General features: G+C 40.3%; 1 protein-coding gene across 2 annotated transcripts in view; it reads right to left on the reverse strand.

Annotated features, from left to right (window-relative positions):
* PTDSS1 (phosphatidylserine synthase 1) overlaps positions 1 to 20,686 on the reverse strand; it is a 50,132-nt gene that overhangs the window by 8,816 nt on the left and 20,630 nt on the right. For both annotated transcript variants that reach the window (XM_077809965.1, XM_077809964.1), the window contains exons 5-9: positions 17,857 to 18,015; positions 13,708 to 13,859; positions 11,848 to 11,989; positions 9,692 to 9,804; positions 7,489 to 7,554 (exon numbers count right to left, since the gene is read on the reverse strand). In XM_077809965.1, coding sequence (XP_077666091.1) covers positions 7,489 to 7,554; positions 9,692 to 9,804; positions 11,848 to 11,989; positions 13,708 to 13,859; positions 17,857 to 18,015 — 632 coding nt within the window. The remainder of the gene's footprint in view (positions 1 to 7,488; positions 7,555 to 9,691; positions 9,805 to 11,847; positions 11,990 to 13,707; positions 13,860 to 17,856; positions 18,016 to 20,686) is intronic.

Raw genomic sequence — 20,686 nt, forward strand, 5'->3', positions numbered from 1 at the left:
TTGTCAGGAGTACATAAAAACACTAGACATTTTCCTATAAGAAGCATGCAGAAGCTGTTCTAGCAGTGGTTGAAAATAAATTTTAAAAGCAACTGCCCTTCAAAATAAATTTAAAGAAAAATCAAATGATCACAGAGAACAAAAAACAGACCCCCATCTGCATCAGGTAAATCAATTTTGTGGACAAAAGAAACGATTAGACATTTAAGAAGGACCAGGTGTTAAATTGTGGCTCTCTTGAAGTCACTGGCAAACTCTCCTCCACTTCAGTGGGACCAGAATTTCACCCTGGTCTCTACTTAAAAGCAATTATTCAAGTCCTTACTGGTCCAAATACTTTGATTCTTTTAAAAAAAAATTTGCTCTAAGGGACTATATCCTGCTAAATTCTTCCACTTCTCTAAATGATATAGTGATGCCAAGCAAACTAGTGTTCACATTCAATCTCCAAGAGGCACAACATTACCAAAACAGTAAGGAGTTTCTTGGCACATTTCCCTTTGGTCTGAAATGTACAAGTTTACTGATGATCCATTAGTGTGTGCATATTCATGCCACTTCTTGATCCATTCTTTAAGAAAAGAAACCTAATCCATTTTGTGAAAGATTAAACAGCTTTCTCTGCCCAGAATAAAGTCAGTCTATCTTAAAAGAATCAATGACATATAGCTAAAAGCTGCCTTTTATCTTCCTATATTGTTTGGCCACATTTGTTCACATATAGGACCCACTCAAGAAAAAGAAAACTGGAACTTGTACATTTAGCATCAAGAAGCTCTATCCCTCAAACCTGCAGCCAAAACCTCAGAACCTAAATTAAAGCTTGCACTACTCTTAAGCACCCTTAAGAGGATATATGAATATAATAAAAAGGTTCCTTCATTGAACACATAATAGCTCTTCAGTGAAGACTTTTGCTTAATGTTCTCACCAACTTTGTGTGGGTATTTCAGGTGCTAGAAATTCATTGCTTAAAAGGGATGTCCATTTGTTCAGATTCTTGTTTAACATTTTTATTTTACTAGTGCTTGTTATATAAAATATCCACATGCAGTTCAAAGTCTGAACCACCCCCTATGACCTAGCTATATTAGGATTTTATATAATTTACAGGATTGCCAACCACAAGCATACCAATTTTTGTATATAAATGAGATTAAAAGAAACCAAACAGCTTTTAGGTTTTTTATTTACTTTCTTATGATTGAGCCTTTAGGGTTCACATTTTCCAGCTTTGTTCCACATTCATGAGGGTTATAAACTTCCTTTTAAATTAAAACTAAGATTCTTACTTAGTCAGATGATTCTAGGAGCTGGGGCTATCAGAGAAACACCAAATACCATATGACTTCTGATAAAATCACAAGAGTTGGCAGCAATATTAAATGTATATATTTGTGGTACCTAAGCACTGTACAAAATTAAAGAACATAAAAGCCTAGAACAAAATGGTGTTTTAGTAAGCAAAAGTACCCAAGTTCAAACGACTGACATGTGAGTGTGTGACTTATTCAGCTCTCTAGAACAATGGCTCTTGACCAGAGGTCTGGAGCCCCCCTCGGGGGGGCCAGGAGACGTTTCAGAGGATCCACCAAAATAAACCAGAGAGGGGCCAGCATTAGACTTACGGGGTGCCCAGGGCAGAAAGCCAAAGCCTGAGCCCCACCACCCTGGGCTGAAGCCGAAGCCTGACCAACTTAGCTTTCCGGGGCCCCGGGCAACTGCCCTGTGTGCTACCCCCTAACACTGGTGGCTTTTAATCTACGGGATATACAGAAAAATAGTTGTGGCACAGGTGGGCCGTGGATTTTTTATAGCATGTTAGGAAGGCCTCAGAAAGAAAAAGGTTGGGGACCTCTGCTCTAGAACATCTTAAATTGCAGTGAGAAATATGCCATATACTGTATTTTGATTTTCTTTTATCATCTCTTCCAATGTTTTTTACTGTGCTAAACAATATAGTGCTCAGATAAATAGGAAGTGACACTCATTTGGGGAATCTTCTGATGTTTCAGAGTTTAATTAACCGCAATTAAAAAAATTAATCACGATTAATCACACTGTTAAACAATAGAATACCAATTGAAATTTATTAAATATTTTTGGATGTTTTTCTACATTTTCAAATATTTTGATTTCTATTACAACACAGAATACAAAGTGTAAAGTGCTCACTTTATATTATTATTTTTATTACAAATATTTGCACTGTAAAAATGATTAACGAAAGAAATAGTATTTTTCAATTCACCCCAGACAAGTACCGTAGTGCAATCTTTTTATCATGAAAGCGTACCTTACAAACGTAGATTTTTTGTGTTACATAACAGCACTCAAAAACAAAACAATGTAAAACTTTAGAGCCTACAAGCCCACTCAGTCCTACTTCTTGTTCAGCCAATTGCTAAGACAAACAAGTTTTTTTACATTTATGGGAGATACTGCTGACTGCTTCCTATTTACATCGCCTGAAAGTGAGAACAGGCGTTCGCACGGCACTTTTGTAGCCAGCATTGCAAGGTATTTATGTGCCAGATATACTAAACATTCATATGCCCCTTCATGATTCAATCACCATTCCAGAGGACATGCTTCCATGCTGATGATGCTCGTTAAAAAAATAATGCATTAATTAAATTTGTGACTGAGCTCCTTGGGGGAGAACTGTATGCGCCTCCTGTTCTGTTTTACCTGCATTCTGCCATATATTTCATGTTATAGCAGTCTTGGATGATGACCCAGCACAAGGTCATGTTAAGAACACTTTCACAGCAGATTTGACAAAACGCAAAGAAGGTACCAATGTGAGATTTCTAAGGACAGATACAGCACTCGACCCAAGGTTTAAGAATCTGAAGTGCCTTCCAAAATCTGAGGGGACGAGGTGTGGAGAATGCTTTCAGGTGTCTTAAAAGTGCAACACTCCAATGTGGAAACTACAGAACCTGAGCCACCAAAAAAGAAAATCAACCTTCTGCTGGTGGCATCTGACTCAGATGATTAAATGAACATGCGTTGGTCTGCTCTGCTTTGGATCGTTATCGAGCAGAACCTGTCATCAGCATGGACACATGTATTCTGGAATGGTGGTTGAAGCATGAAGGGACATATGAATCTTTAGTGCATCTGGCACGTAAATACCTTGCGATGCCGGCTACAACAGTGCCATGCGAACGCCTGTTCTCACTTTCAGGTGACATTGTAAACAAGATGTGGGCAGCATTATCTCCTGCAAATTGTAAGCAAAATTTTTTGTCTAAGCGATTGGCTGAAGTAGGACTAAGTGGACTTCTAAGTTCTAAAGTTTTACACTGTTTTATTTTGAATGAATTTTTTCTTTACATAATTCTAGATTTGTAAGTTCAACTTTCATTATAAAGTACTTGTATTAGGTGAATTGAAATATACGATTTCTTTTGTTTTTTACAGTGTAAATATTTGTAATAAAAATAAATATAAGGTGAGCACTGTATTCTGTGTTGTAATTGAAATCAATATATTTAAAAATGTAGAAAACATCCAAAATATTTAAATAAATGATATTCTATTATTGTTTAACAGTGTGATTAATCGCAATTAGTTTTTTTAATCGCTTGACAGCCCTAAAACATATCATTAATCTTGCTAACTGCCAACTCCATAAATGACTTGGCTATACAGCACATCAGTCCGTATGCCATTCCAAAGGCAGAATCTGAATGTTCACTGGTTGTTATAATAGAATCTCTTGAGATTCAGCAAATGGGCGTGAAATGGACATCCCTTAAAACCTCAGTGCTAACTCATTCATCTAGGTTGGTTATATTTGCCAAAAGCAAGAAGCAGGAGTAAAAGCATACCTCAGCATGGATCAGCCCTGATGGGACAATATCTACATAAGCAAGCCTTACTGACATAAACAGCACTGATGTCTGTAACTTCAAGAGGACAGAATGTTCCTTTCAAAAAAAGCACAGTTGTCTTAAGACAGATTTGTTCCCGTCACCTTTTATAATGTTTCTGTGAGAAAACAGCAAGTCCTTAAAGGCTTTCTGCAGACTGTAATCCTCTCCTAGCTTTAGAGGACAGGTTTCTATGATTTTTGCCAGCTGTGCTGCTACACTGTCAGGTGCCAGACTCCTGCAATATGGATCTTACCCAAGCAGTTACAGACATTTTGCTTTCCAGAACTGTCCATTTTAAAATGATCCTTTCCATATCTCAAAAAGAAAAAAAGAAAGGAAAGGAAAAAAAAAAGAAAGAAAAAAAAAAGCAGGATAAGACTCTAAAGAGAGATGACTTTTTAAAAATATGTTTTTTCTGCTTAACGTCTTTCATTGCTATCACTTGCATTACTTTTAACATGCTAAACTTCACTATTGTAGAAAAGAATATTTGGGATAACCGCATTGTTTAAAAGAACCTGTGTATACAAGTGAGGGAAGAGTAAATAAAAAAATAAGGAAATTTTAGTACTAAAAGTGTTGCCCTACACTACTCCCAGATTGATGGGAATCAAACAGTTACCTACCTGAATAGTAACTGTTGTTCTGCAAAACATGGGTGCAGACATATATTTCACTTGGCGTGCATGTGCCCACGGCACTGAAATGGAAGAATTTTGCTTTACATTGCCCGTTGGGGTGATGCTTGTGCCCTCTGGCCCCATAGCCCCTCCCATAGCTATTTAAAGGCAGCGCTGCCTCGACCCCTCTCTGTCGTAGTGAATGTCAATAGTTGAGACTTCAGTGCAGAAGGGACAGAAGTTGGGTTGTGGAATACACATCTGCACCCACATCTGGAAGAACAACAATTGCAGTACAGGTAGGTGACTTTTTTTCTCTTCAACTGGTTGAAAAGGTGTATTCTACTCAGATGACTCTTAAGCAGTAAACGACGGAGGTGGGGCTCGGAATCTACTTAAATAATGCTCCTCCAAAGTTTGGTTCTGATCTAGATGCCCCACTTAAGACAAGAACTTAGGGTGTGGCCCCATGGACACCTTGTTTTTGAAGAACTGAGTATAGGGAGAGTCCACCATTAAGGCCTACAAGCTCACTAAATCTCACAGAAGATATGACGATAAAAAAAAAAAAAAGCTGTTTTTTGGCAAAGAAGAGACAGAGAGCAAGTGGCTAGGAGCTCAAATAGAGGACCCTAATGGCAGTGTGCTGAGATCGCACCAGGTGGACCCTCAATGAGCTGACTGGATACAGTTAACTTAGGCTTGAATAGAGACTGGGAATGGATGCGTCATTACACAAAGTAAAACTATTTCCCCAGGTTTATTCCCCCCCACTGCTCCTTGGACGTTCCTGTTAACTGCTGGAAATGGCCCACCTTGATTATCACTACAAAAGGTTCCCCCCCACCCCCTGCTCTCCTGCTGGTAATAGCTCATCTTAAGTGACCACTCTCCTTACAGTGTGTATGATAACACCCATATTTTCATGTTCTGTGTGTATATAAATCTCCTCACTGTATTTTCCACTGAACGCATCCGATGAAGTGAGCGGTAGCTTACGAAAGCTTATGCTCAAATAAATTGGTTAGTCTCTAAGGTGCCACTAGTACTCCTTTTCTTTTTGCGAATACAAACTAACATGGCTGCTACTCTGAAACCAGTCATTGTGATTCCAGCCACAGGAAGGAGGAACAGATAGAATTTGGATGGTATAACCCAATTGCACAGTGCTTAGGACCCACTTGTCTGAGGTTATTGAATCCCAAGCCCTATGGAAGTGGGACAGCATGTCCCCAAATGGAGGGGAAATAGCCTTGACTGGTGACTAGTCTGTTGCCCTTGAAGGTAGGGTCAAATTGGCTGCTTGCCATTAGTTGATGGACTATGGGCTGGCCGACTGAAGATGGAAAAAAGAGGACCTTCTCCTGTGCAACTTGTGTCTCCTCTTGGAGAAGTCCTGTTGTGTTGCAGAATAAGCAGTCTGCCTGAAATACTGCTGGGAGTATCAGTGGAATTGTTGTTGTTGCTGATCCCCATAATGATGTCTTAACTGTTGAGGTATAAACCCCAAAGGATCATAATGTGGCCCTGGAGTCCTTAAAAGAATGTAATGTCTCATCAGTCTTTTCAGAAAACGAAGACATAGCCAAGTCTGTAGCCAAGAAGCTCTCCTCATTGTTACAGTTGAAGCCATAATCCTAGATGAGGTGTCCGCCATATCGACTGCTGATTGCAGTGATGTCTTAGACACTAGTGGGCTCTCTGCCAGAAAAGCCTTAAACTCTTCCACAGCATCCTCAGGCAACTCATCAATAAATCTGGACATTCTGTCCCAATTCACAAAGTCATATTTAGATAAAAGCACCTGCTGATTAGCAATGTGCATATGTAAGGAAGACATAGAATAAATTTCTCCCCCATTTAATCCAATCTTTTGGCCTCTTTTAGACATTCACTTACATCTGCCCTGTCACATTCTCTCATTAGTGGCAGTCACTGTAAACGAATTAGGAAGTGGACGCAAGTAGAAACACTCAAATCCTTGCACAGGGCCTGCACTAATGTGACCCTTGGTGTTGAAAACAGGATCAGTTCTGTTCTATTTAAGCATCTGTTGAAGCACTTTACTAGAGAGTTCCCTTGTGATCCAAAAGAAGGCTTCCTGCAGTGTCAAAGAACCTTTTTACTGGATAGTGCTATAATCTGGCGGGGGGAGCCCACTAGCTCAGATTGGAAGTTCTGGTTAGCAAAAAGGTCTGTTCCATCTCTAATTTCTATGATATGAAGAGGACTTTGTCGTTTAACATTTTATTAAGCCACCGTTCCAGAAGCCAAGTAACTAATAAATGAAGACTAATACAAATTAGCTTGATGGATTTTTATATTGATCTAAAAATAAAATCTGCTAAATGCCATCTATCTGCGGACAATGGTGAAATAATTTACAAAGTGCGCTTAATAAAAATTTGTATAGTGCCCAGCACTATGAGATCCTGATCCATGACCTGGGCTCCTAGGTGCTACTACAATGAAAAGTTATTATTTATTAAGAGCCTAAAATTCAGCTCTCATAAAGCCAATAATCACTGAAAACAGAAGGAACTGTGCCCTCATATCTGAAGGCAGAATTTAGCCCTACTTAATTATGCTTCACAATATCCCTGCTAGGCAGGCACTTTGCACAGTTTAAATGGATGCATCAGAGGTTAAGCTATTTGCTAAAGCCACCAAATGCACCACCAACTAAGTGGGGAACAGAATGCAGATGCCCTGACTAACATTTCTTTCTTTAACCAGCAGCACCTATAAACTCTCCCTTCCCTTCTCTATCCTTTCCACCCCACAAATCTAAGATATTCTTCCCCTGTAGGCTTCTCCCCAGGAAACTTTTCTGTGCTTGTCTTTTAGATTGGAAGCAATTTGGGGCAAGGACTGGCTTCACAGCATACCTGGCACCGCACTGAGCACACTGCCAACACTTAAAAAAAACAAGAACAGAACACAGCCTCACGTTTGTAAAATTTCCAACAGTCGAGAACACTTACCCAAACACCCAGCACTGAGTTCCTACCCTTTTGCACTGTGTGTCTGTGAGGTAGGCGTAATATTGCCTGGAAACAGAAACAACAAACGAAAATTCTTTAACAAAGCACAAAGCTTCTGAAATACATTTACACTTTTAAAAAATGATGAACATTAATATTCCCTGTATCAAAAGTGGAGCACTTAGGGCTTGTATCATGCGTTACACTAAAACATGATGAAAGCCTACTGGATAGCTTCAGTTTTAGTAGGACTAATCATCAGATGGGGAAAAAACTCAACCAGAGGCGAACAAGTCTTGGAAGAGCAAATTTGATTTAAAAAATGATCTATGCTCTAAACTTGGAAGTTATTTTTCATTTTAAGTTATTCTAGTTCCTGAGTGCGCATGTACGTCTTGGGAGGTACAGTGTGTCAGTAGAGGGTTAGTCTTGGGGAAAAACATAGTCTAAGGAAACCAAGGATCCGTTTAAAAATTAGATTCATCATTTTAAAATACGCCTCTTTCCGGTTTTGACATTACTCTGAAAGGCTCCCATTCTGACACTGCGTCTCCATGGGAATGGAACACAGTTTACAGGACTATCCTGACAGCCCTGGTGACTGTTATCCTCCATTCACAGAACACACACAGCACAGGGAGCAGCACAATGCAAGGTTTTTCATAATCTGCCAACCTGTATCAGCACTGACCTGGAGAGATCACTGCTAGGGGTGGGGGATAATTCAGTTTCAAGCCAGGCAGTTCATTGTTTTTCTACAGAGACTGCCAATAAAGGATACCACTTGTGACAGTGATTGTATTTTGAGGGTAGCAGATTAACAGCTAATTAATGTGAATGGAAGGTAGAGCAATATTTGTGATATGATTATTAGGAAAAATGCCATTTGCCAGCACAATGGGACACACAATATCAGCACGGTCTTCTTTTTATCCTTTCACAAATACAGAGGAAATTAAATTCAAAAGTCTTATGTTGCTGTAACATCAGGATTAAGAATTTAAACAGAGGAAGTATAATGGGGAAGAATGGTCCAGTGGTTCAGGGTGTTAAGCTGCGACTCTGGAGACCTAGATTCAATTCCCTGCTTTGCCATAGACTTCCTGTGTAACTTTGGGCAAGTCACTTATAGTATGCTCCAGCCCGAGCAGGAACGTCTACACTGCTGTTTTTAACCCACTAGCACGAGCCCTGCAAGACCAAGTCAGTTGACCCGGGCTCTGAGACTCGCTGCCATGGGCTTTTTTTTTTTTTTTTTTTTGGGCAGTGTAGACATACCCTTTGTTTCTCTGTGCTTCTGTTCCCCATCAGTAAAAGGAGGATAATAGCACTTCCCTACTCACAAGAGTGTTATGAGGATAAATACACTAAAGACCGTTAGGCGCTCAGATACTATGGTAATGGGGTCCATATAAGTACCTAAGAAAGACAGAACACACAATATTGAAAAGTTACGGTTCCTACACAAATAATTTGCACATACATATTAAAATATATATTTACCAGAACCCCACCCCAAAACAACCTCAAATACAATATATGCTTCAATAGCTGTAATCTTCACTTTTCAATTTGGATGTAAACAGAAGCTGGTACAAGACATTTTGGTTGCTACACAAAATTACTTCATGAAATAATTTTGTAAGGTGACTATGGATTGATTAGTTCTCAAGTCCCAGTCATGGTTCATATTTTGTAGCTTCACTAATTATTCAAAACAAGGAACTACCACCTTTCCTTATAAATACATTGTGGTATATTCCATACTCAAGCACAAATAGGTAGCTAGAGACAGGGATCATGGAAAGACGCATAGGTATAAATTCCCTAACGTGCATGCTATAATGATCATATGGCTCTTGTCAACAAAAGAACCTAATATGAAATTATGGATGGCTGCATATGGAGTTAATCCACCCAACACAGGCAACTGCTGCGCAATCAGAAGAGAGAATGATGGATTCTTATCAAATGCAGATTTTCACACAAGTCTCACCATTAGTAGCATACACCCAGACTGCTGAATTTTATCCTTAGTCTTATACCTAGTACTGCAAAAATAAGGATAATTTTGCCCTTTTTGGAGACTTAAATGCATTATTTCTTTTCACATACTGTACTTATTTATAAAGCCTGCACACCTTTTCTTGTGTTCCTAAGGGTCACAACTACTGTACAATTAGAAAAAAATAAAATAAGTTACCTTACAGTGGGTGCTGTGATAATTCCAATGAAGAGAATTCTACCCCAGCTTAAAGGGTGACTTGCTTGGAACACAAAGATATGTTTCAAAAAGAATGTGTTCAACTCAGTCAGCTGGAAATAAAAAAGTCAGTTAATAAGGTTCTGTTTTACAGGACAGACCCATGCACATGTAACCCCTTCTCAGAGACTGATACATAAAATGTTAGAATTAATACAATAATTAAAATACACAAGAGGGAATGATTTATGGTTTATTGCAGCTCAGTAACTAGCTCTGCTGGTTGGATTAAGAATTAAAAGCTCTTAAAATATCATCTTCAGAACAGGCAAAGTTGTATACCAAGTCAACAAAACAAAAAAATAAAATTAAAAAAACCCACCACCACAAAAAAGAAAAAACCCAGTGCTGAACTACTTCGTATACTTCAGATAACCCATCAAGGTTTCAGTTAATAGTTTATAGAGTTCCATTTTGGAATAACAGCATAATTCTTGAAGCGGGGCTAGGATGCAAATTTAGAAAGAAGTGTTCAAGTCTGTAAAATTCAAAGCTCACTGGACTCTTCACAAACCAAATCCAGCTTTTTTCTTTCTAAAAGAGATGCCCATTTATACCTGTTTAGTTTAAAAAGTTGTTTTTTTAAATTAAATCCCTTAAAAAGATCTAAAGTTAGTATAAATTATGGGCAAGTGGCTGAAATATGCACAAACATGTTCATAATTTAGTACCAGCATATTTATGCTCTCACCCCAACAAAACCAGAAATTATCAAACTAGTCCATCACTTTTAAAAAAAAATAGCTAAAATGGAATATGAAAATGTGGAATTGGAGGTGGTAACTCCAAACTGCTGTAATGAACCATCTGTTCCCTTGAAACAGGTACTCCTGTTTAATTTTATTGAAGTTTTTAACCCCTTAAGAATTCTCACAGTAGAAAATGAAGTGAGGATGTGACTACTCAGTATGATCATTTGTTATTTTACATAGCGTGTCCTACACTGTATTGTACTGAAGTAATTTTGGAATAAGAATTGTAGGAACGGCGCCCCAGTGGGCCTCATCTCAAAACAAGATACATCTCTCACAAAGGAAGTCTGTTCCAATCAGCAAAATTGTAAGTAAGTAAATTGCATGCTATCTTGGGGGTGAATTTTCTAAGATGCTAGAATGATTATATTCAAACATCTCTGTGGACATTGTAGAAATTATTCTTTCCCCATTAAAATTAGGCTCTCTTCTACTCCCTCCACCCTTTACATTCAATGCATTAGTTCCTTTCTCTTTTTGCATTAAAGTAAAAGCCTTTGGTGGCAGCAATATAACTGGGGCCAGACACCAATGACTGTAAAGGGTTTGTAGTCCCTCGGTAATGCAGTGCTCTCTTGCTGTATCTCCTTCTGATCAAGAATGGTTTACATTAAACCAGTATCTCCTGAGCTTTTAGGGCAAACGGACCAGTTTAACAGAGTTGTATGAGGTAGTGCCTGCCGACTCAGACTGCACAACTGAATGAGAGGCAGGTAGCAGTAGCCCAGAAGTGCCCAGGAAACAGGATCACCACTAAAGGCTATGTCATTAAGGGCTATTATGGGCTTCACTTAAGCAAAACTGCCACTTGTATTAAATGTTGTCTGACTGAACACAGATTAAGGGCAATGGGATTAAAGTCCTAAAAAAGAGAACACATCCCTGGGTACCATCACAAATGCTGTAAGGTATTTCAGCAAGTGCCAAATTTTAAGCACATGAGTAATTCCATTAAAGTCATATGCACTTAAAGTTAGGCACATGTTGAAGAACCTGGGTGCACTGGTGACTGAATTCTGAATATCATACTGGTACATGCACCATCAGCTGGGAAAAACCTACCAATCTATTTCTTCAGTTTTCATAACTATCCATTGCATACAGTAATCCCACAGCCAGTACATCAATCTGCAGCCATTTGTTTCTTTCACAGATATTGTAATTTCACTTGTAACTGTAGTCCAGATGCGTTGGATAGTGTCCAGAATAGTTTGTGGTATCAGTTCATTTAACTGTACATTTCAATGATGGACTAAGATAAGAATATAATATCTTCTAAACAAACTCAGCCAGTAAGTAAACTGAGCTGATACTAGTTTTGATTTCACAAAAGTTATTTCTTACCTGCCAGATGATCATGAAAAGGTATATTCCAGCCACTCTTTGAAATGAAGACTTGGGGTCAAACCAGCGAACATAGGTCCAGCTAGCTGGAGTGAACTGCAATACAGCTCTTTTGATTTTCCCTGTGGTGGTATGAATGTCCCTGAAAGAAAAGAATGGCTGCAGTAAAGACAAGGAAAAGATAAGGCGGGGGGGAGAGGGAGGGAGAAGACAAGTGATACTGCATTTTAGTATTTCTATTACAAATCATGATGCAGTGCTCTTTCCCATAAATCTATACTTAAGTGCAATGTGTTGCGTGTTACAGCAAAGGTTGCATTAAGAGGCAGAATTTATTGAGTGTTTCAGTGACGAGGCAAACAGCTATTATGAGAAATAGCATTCTTATCGCAGAGCTATATACAGACTTCAGTCAGTAGTAAAAAAGCAAAAACTAGAAAACATTGAAGTCAAACTCCCAGTACTATCTAAAGTACAGTTATTCAGTTTGGGTTTCAAAGCATTTTTTTCTTTCCCTGAAGGAAAAAGGACCAAGAAGAATGGTGCTCTGCAAATCTGCCACAGATTCCTGAAGAGAGGTTCCCTCATTATCTCCCTATTTTACAGCTTCACTGTCCTCACCAACGAGGTCTAGATGGTGATTCCCTTCTATAGATCATCAACACCACTCTTATTCCACAGGTCTGAGTGTGTTGCTATTGCAGGATTCCCAGCCCATGCTAAGCTTGGTATTGGACCCAACTTGGGTGTCCCACATCGCCATGTACAGCACTGGATGTAAGCCATAAGCTTACCCCTGCTTCATATATTTTTTCCCCCACGTCCCATCTTGGGGGAAAAGAAGGGAGGAAGGGGAGTCTCTATCAGATGGGCTGCATTTTGTTTTTGTTAACATCTTTGTTACTTGAATGGTTAACAAAACAAATGAAAGGAAAGCTTTTGGTGAAACCTTCCAACTCTCCTCTCCTCCAGCTGAGGGTTGGGAAAGCGACAAATTAGATTTCAGCCTGTTGCAATGTCACTATCCCACTCCCTGTGCTCCTTCAGGGGAAACAGGGAAATCTAAATCTTTGATTTAGGCCGGATTCTGCCACTCTTATTCACGCTGCCTACTATCTCATACTGCAAGTGCTTCCACTGATATTAATAAAAAAGAAAAGGAGTACTTGTGGCACCTTAGAGACTAACAAATTTATTTTAATATATAAATATATAATATATATATTAATGCTCAAATAAATGTTAGTTTCTAAGGTGCCACAAGTACTCCTTTTCTTTTTGCAAATACAGACTAACACGGCTGCTACTCTGAAACACTGATATTAATGGAACCACCTGTGGAGTAAGGTACTACACAACATAGGTTTATCATAATGTGATCTTATGTATGTTAGGTACTGATAGTATTATTGCTGGGTCACTACACTAGAGCATAACAGCCTGATCCCAAACCTACTATTAAAAGGACGAGTCAAACAGTTCAGATGTATGTGTGTATTTGGTTCCTTTTTCTTCAAACAATGCTTTGCTGCCATGAATTAAGAGATTAAAAATGCAAATATTTCCTTCTACCATTTTGTACTCTATTTGGCCTCAACTTTCACCTTTAAGACTAAGCAAAAAATTCTTAAAAATTCAATTATAATCAGGTACACAATTCACACAAAAGGATTGACACAAGATGGTGCCTCAATGTTATTAATCTCATATATAGCACTGTAAATATACACTGATAATACTCCATTTCTATACCACATGCATTTTACATACATAAAGACATTTAACTAGGAGCTAATAATTCAAAATTTTACACTGCAATATTTTAAACATGAAACTTATTGGCTTTTATTTTAGACCTACTTGAAACTTGCCCAGTGATAGGTCCTCATCTCCAAGAAACGACAAACTATCATGCCCAACCAGATGCCACCCCCGTTACATAGCAGGATGTCCAAAATGACTTGATCCCACCAGCATTCAGCAAAATTAGGCAGAAGATGCATGAAGAACAGCTACAGAATACAGCAAAAAAATTCTGGATGAGGAACAACACAGAATTCTTACAAAGATTTTCAACTTTTTTTTTTTTTTAAAGCAACTGTTGAACAAACAAAAAGTGTCATATTTTATGAGCCTGCTTAAAAGTCTATTGAAGTCAATGGGAATCTTTCCACTGATTCTAGTGGACTTTGGATCAGGGTCCTAAGAAGGCTTCAGACGTTTCCCTCCTCTCACCTTTTCCCTCTGGTGCTGTACTATCTATAGGAATCAAATGCAGAGTTTTGAGCCCCACAGACATAAAATGTTATAACACAGAACCCTTGCAGAACAACTGCATTTCTTTCAGAGAAAGGAAGGTGATTTTGTGCTTGTCTAAAATCAAAAGGCTACATTTTAAAGAGAATCTTCTTTGTTATTTAGTGTTAAACTGTCTGTTCTCATGAGCATCAATACTGAAGCATGTTGGAATGCAAGATTTTTAAGACTTCTAATTGAACACATTTCAGGAACTTAAGTCTTTTTTGTTAATGACGTTTTGGGGAATTTCCTGCTTGTAAAAGGTTATAGGGCTGGCAACCCGTATGATGCAGTTTTTCTGTTCATAGATAGATACAGCATAGACAGCGGCAGTGCAAGCTTTGCCATGCTGACCTACCAAACTGTCTCATTCTCGACCTGGAAGGACCTAGGAGAGAGAGGGTATTTCACTCTCTGTGTGCTTTCAATCCCTTGCATTTCTGCTAACTACCGATTGAGATAGTGCTGTGATGGTGCTATTAAAAAAGACGACCAAGGGCCGGTGTACCCTGCTGCTTAAGTTGATGTAACTTACGTCACTCAGGGGTGTGAAAACGACAACTCCCTGAGCGATGTAAGTTACACTGACTTAAGGCATTGTCCACATCATGCTATACTGGTGGGAGAGCAGCTCCTGCTGACATTACTTCTGCCTCTTGCGGAGGTAGAGTAATTATGCCGACGGGAGAGCGCTCTCCTGTCGGCATAGCGTGTCTTCACGAGACATGCTACGGCAGCGCAGCTGCATCAGTGCAGTTGTGCTGATGTGGTGCGGTAGTGTAGACATGTCCCTGGACCAACTACTCATTTCACATAGGACAGGACAGACAGTAATGACTTTCAGTCCTCAATAGCTAGATTCAAACTAGCAATACAGGGGTAAAAGAGCTGATACAATCTCCCAATATTTCCAGTTTCCTACAAACTTCCTTTGGAGAGCGTAACAGCATTCATTTCTAAAGGTCACTGTCTTGCTCCTGTATGACTCAGGTTCATGTCATGAGCAGCGTATGGATTCAGTCCAGCAAGAATATATACCCTCTGCCCCTCAAGAAGAAGTAACTTTATAATCTTCATTCATAGAGTGAGTGAGGCAGAATGGTGGGACTGAGACATTTTAAGTAAAACAGAAACCTGATTCATTCAGGGCTAGAAACGGATTGCTCATCTTAAGTGAAAACAAGTTTTGATCTCTATTACAGATTATCTCCCCAAACCCCAAAGGCTTGAAATTGGATAACATTTAGCAATTCATCAGAAAAGGGGATACGTTCATGTTGAACAGTCCCTGTGGTACGTTCAAAGAGGTGCCAAGCAAAACAGATATTCCTCATGGTGTTCTAGATTTTCTTTCATTAAACGCCAACAAAAGTGAATGGAATTGGCTTGTGTAGTCTCTTGCGTGCTACCAGAATTTCACATTAAAACATCTTGTCATTGCCAGAAGCATGCAGAAAAAATGTTGTGTCAGATCTGTGAGGGAGGGGAAAGGAGTGCCTCATGCACAGAGCAAGAAAGGATGCTGGTCACTGTAAAACGAGATACAGTGATCTATCCTGACAGTGATACCTTTCCTCCAGGGTAACTGCAGAAACAGAACTGTTTAAACATCTTTATTTTCCCTGCACTAAAGGTGTGGGCCAGTTTTAACATGACAAGGAAGAACTTTAAATTATTCTCCAGAATCAAAGATGTACACGACTTATACTCTCACAGTGCTTTCAAATCAATCATCTTACTTCATAAAGTTTTTGGATAAATCTGGTGTGAAATGGGCATTATATCCATTTCTCATATTATGTTTTAACTCTCTTACAGTATTTAATGATCATATATACTGCACTATTTTTGCCCAAAGACACTACAGATTATAGCTGAGGAGGCTGAGTTTAAACAGAGTAACGCTATTTGAATAATACCAATTTGTGGTGTGGTGGTGCTGAGCACAGAGCATCAAAGGTATGTTTGAATTCCAACTTTAAGAAGATAGTATTCAGCATGTGTGAGTGTCCAGTGTCAGTATGGGGATTTAGCCAGCTGACAGCTAGCAATGTTAACAGGAGATGCAAAACAACTAAACCCCTATGCAACTCCCCTGATAACGACTGTAGGTTTCTAATGACTCTTCTGAAATAGTTAAAGGACTAAAAATCCATTTGAGTGGCAGCATCCTATGTATATGGTAAACTTTCCCCTAAACACATTGTCTGTTCCAATACTCTGTCCTTCACTAGCAGGGAATACCAATCGTATGGGGTCAAGTTGTGGGTGGTGGCTTTGTGATGATCCATAGGGGATGATAAGAGTCACTTTAATTTGTGAGCTGAGTCAGGATTTCAACCTGAGTCAGGATTTCAACCTGTTCTCCAAAGGTGACGGCTAGTGCCTTAGCTCACTGTGCCACCTAGTGCCTTCATGAATTGGAATTCTCTTTTAATTTTAAACAATACTGTTGTAAGGGGGCCTGGAAGAGACAGAATCCATGAATATCTAAGAATAACAGTACACATTAGTAGGAGGAGATGTTAGGGACAATATTTTCAAACTGAGTGGGACTCATATTAGGTTCCTAAATCCGTATTTAGTTTCTAAAACATAAGTCAGTTGATTTTCAGAAGGCCCAAGCACCATCAAACTCCAATGAAGTCAGTGAGATCTGCTGCTTTAAAAATTAGGCCTACTAAGTTGGGTGCCCTAAAAATGGATTTAAGAACTTAAATTTAGACATCAAAGTCTCAAAATTTTGTCCGAAGTCGTTTTGGCTTGTAAGAACTAGAGCCTTCCTGGTCTGAATTGCTTAATAACTGAAAGCAAGTTTCAGAGAGTCTCTCTCATTGCCAGTTCTAGAACATCAGCTTCCCCAAAACTGGCATCCTCCATACCCTGATCATTCAGGTGTTACAAAACAGAATTCAATTTTGCAGAAATGTGGCCTCAGGAGTTTAGGGAGGTAACATTCTACTGATTAAAATGATAGGTTAGATAAGATAAAAGTTAGATAAAATTGAGTTATTTAGGATAACGAGTATTCAACCTAATTATCACAACACATCTAACAACAAGAGGCTAGCGCACAGCCTGCCGTCCCTATTGGCCAATTCAACATAGATGTCAGCAATTTTCAAGCACAAAGAGGGCTTGAGAATGAGAGACAGCTGCAGAAGTGAGCTAATGGGTGCATGCGCCCACATCTAGAGAGAACTGCTTTAACGTGGTAGCACAGAAATCAGTCAGTAACCCTTGAAGTTATACGACAGTGTTTTAAGATAACCGTTCAAAACACTGCTACTGTAGGCTGGGGTCACGTTATGTAGGATACTGTTACATATGGGGGAAAAGTAGGGCTGAGCACTGCAGGACTAGTCTAACCAAAGGCTTTGTCTACACTGGGGAATAGCTCCCACTTGGCAATGGGTGCCCAGCAATTCATGCCGATCCCTTAGCGTGGACAGGGGCAAGCTAGGGTTTGCACTGATTGAATTTGTCATAGTTTAGTACTAACTATTCTCACTTTCTAATTTTTTTTAGTGTAACCTATTTGGTCTTAACATTTCTTCCTGAAATGATTATAGCATATGTTTTTTATAATTTACTTTGTACATATACTGGTATTTAGCTAGTGCTGAAGTAAAATTGCCAGTCCTCTTTCCTGTATGCTATGAGTAATATATAGTACCATCAGCCTGCTCATGATTTAACATGTCAACCTACCTCAGTGAGCTCCCAGGTGATGCTAATAGTCCAACATAGCCCATAGCTGCGGATCAACAAGGCCTTCATTGCCCAGCCCCAGAAATGCCCAAAAGCAAATATGTCAAAATGGCTGAGGATTCTCTCCCAGGTGATTACATGGCAGTTCACAGCATATTCCTGTTAACAAAACAACAACAGATCCTCAGCTAGGATTTACATCTGGAAGCACCAGAACAGGAGGACATTTTTAACTCAGCGTAAACTGAAAGGCTGAAACTAAAGATATTCTGGATTTTGAATCCATGTTACTATTCCCACCAACGTTAGAAATGCCCTCTTCCGCCTCCTCCTAGCCCTGGCAATTAGGTTAGAAAAAGGGTCACTGGGAAACTGAATGGTAAACATTTGAAAACAGAAAGAATTTTTCTCCTTCTGCTGTCCATCTCTATCATTTTTGACTTGTTTAAGCAGGTGCTGATTGTTATCATTGCTGGTAATTATGGGGCAAATTCTGTCCTCAGTGCATAGCCTCAAGTATGTACACTTTAGGCTGGTTTTTGTACACGGTGTGGACTGGGGGCAGAATGTCCCGCTTGGGCCTCAGAGCTATAAGAATGGATTCTCTGTACCCTCCTCCCTGCCTGGATAGAACTGCACCAATACTGCTGCGATCAGGACCTCGGATGCCTGTCTCATATGGAGACAGGACTTAACACTATGTACAAGTTTATATTTTGCCACCTCCTTTTTAAAAAAAAATTAACCAAACAGCTGGAAGCAAAAACCATGCTGCACTCTTCTATGAGCCATAAATCTGAGATGCGGTAGAACAGGGACAGATAGAAGAAATCGAAAGAAATAGCTATGTGGAATAATGTTGCTCCCCATCCCTCAGTGCTCTTCCTCAATTTTTAGCCAATAAAGCTGCAGGAAACAAGAATAGGATAAGACTGATGTCATCATGGTACAAAATGAATCTGAAAGGGGTAGTGATAGTCTTTGCAGCCTTTGGGGTGAATGCTGCATGTGTGACTGAAAGATAGAAGCAACAGTTAGGAGAAAGAAATATGGAAAATACACATATAAAACCTCAGGCAAGCAGGTCATGGGAAAAAAAAAGTTAGACACAAGTGATCATGGTTCTCTTGCTTTAACACTGTCCTTGAAGGTCTGGTTTTCAAAAAACTCAACAGTGGTACATCCTCAGTACAATGCCTGAAGCAGTTCCACAGACAAGTTGCAGATCCAACTTCCACTGACTTCAATGGAGCCAGAATTTCACCCAAGCCCTTCCAGCACAGGGATTGTAAGCGCTGCTCACTGCAAGTGACCTCACATGGGCACTGGGTATAATAGGCTAGGGGAGGCTAAGCCTCTGCCAACCCCGGCTGTTGCATGACCACACTCCGCCCCAATGCCCTACACTCGCTCCCCCTCCTCTCTGAAGCTGGTGGGGGTTCAGCTCCAGCCAGCGGACGGAGGGATCAGGCTGGGGCTCAGGGACTCTTCTGGCTGCAGGGGCGGGGCGGGGGAGGTGCTCAGGGCTCCAACAGGTGAGGTCTTATGTGTAGGGCCATACCAAATTCACAGTCCATTCTGGTCAATTTCAAATTGGTCAATTTCAGGTGTTTAGATCTGAAATTTAATGGTGTTGTAAACATAGGGGTCCTGACCCAAAATGGGATCAGGGCAGGGGAGGGGGAGTGTGTGTTGCAAAGTTGTTGTAGGGGAGTCTGCAGATTGCCACCCTCACTTCTGTGCTCCCTTCAGAGCTGGGGGCTCCTAGCTGCTAGTCCACGCCAGATAAAGGCAGGGGCCCCCAGCCAATTTGTGGGAAGACCCTATTGGGTCACCCTGAGCCTCTGCAAAAGCCGCAGGGGAAGAAGCCCTGAGCCTGGGTGCCCCAAGTCCTGCCTGTAGCCATGGGGCAGAAGCCCCGAGCCTGGGCCGGAGTGGATGTGGGGTGGGATGGGGCGGAAGCCCTGAACCACAGTGGCTGGGGGTGGGGTGCGGGAGGCGTGGAAGCAGGGGAGATCAGATTTCACAGTCGGTGACATATTTTTCACAGCTATGAAATTGGTAAGACCCTACTTATCTTGAAGGAAGGGGGCAAGCCTCCCCAAAAGGGGGGGGGGTTCATGCGCCAACCATGCTTATAGATAAGCGCCACCCTAACAGGGTGGCTGAAAGGGGGGTTATTGCCCTATCTCCTCCTCCTGCAGGCTAGTGGAGTTGATCGGGCACAGAGAGAAGTGAAAGCATCATCCACTGTAAGGGTGGCAAAGCTGCAGTTGCAGTCACGGGCCCAGGGAGATCCCTCCAGAGGAGTTAGGCTTCTTTCAAAGGCTCCTATTGCAATGCAGTCCCCTCTGCACCCTGTCCAGTGCAGACTATGCTTTAAAAGCCACAATCTGGCCCTACACTTTAAAAACCATTACACCATGATTAAAAAAAATTCTGTTCCTAGCAAGTCTCCTAGCTGTAAGGTTTACATTTACTACTACTGGAGAAACCAGTGTAAAATACCAAAGATAGGATAGCATGAGAAAGCTCAGGCCAAGAGGATGCTTTTTGTGGGGTGGGGGGCAAAATGTAAAAGTCATCTTATTGACAGGCACAGCATTCTGAGCAGCAGAAGGCTCTCATTTTGCCACCAATGTGTTCTTTAATTTTTGACCAAAGATGGGCATACATCCCACAGCATGCCCTAGACTCTTCCCAGTTCTGGCCAAGAAGACCTGCGCAGTATGAACTTTATGGGTTTTGGGGAGAAGGCCAAGGAGGGAGAATACAGTTGCTTTATGCTTTGTTACTTCTTTTCCTGCATACACATATGCAGAAAACAAGG

The sequence above is a fragment of the Eretmochelys imbricata genome, chromosome 2 (genome assembly GCF_965152235.1).
Source record: "Eretmochelys imbricata isolate rEreImb1 chromosome 2, rEreImb1.hap1, whole genome shotgun sequence".
Classification (NCBI taxonomy): Eukaryota; Metazoa; Chordata; order Testudines; family Cheloniidae; genus Eretmochelys; species Eretmochelys imbricata.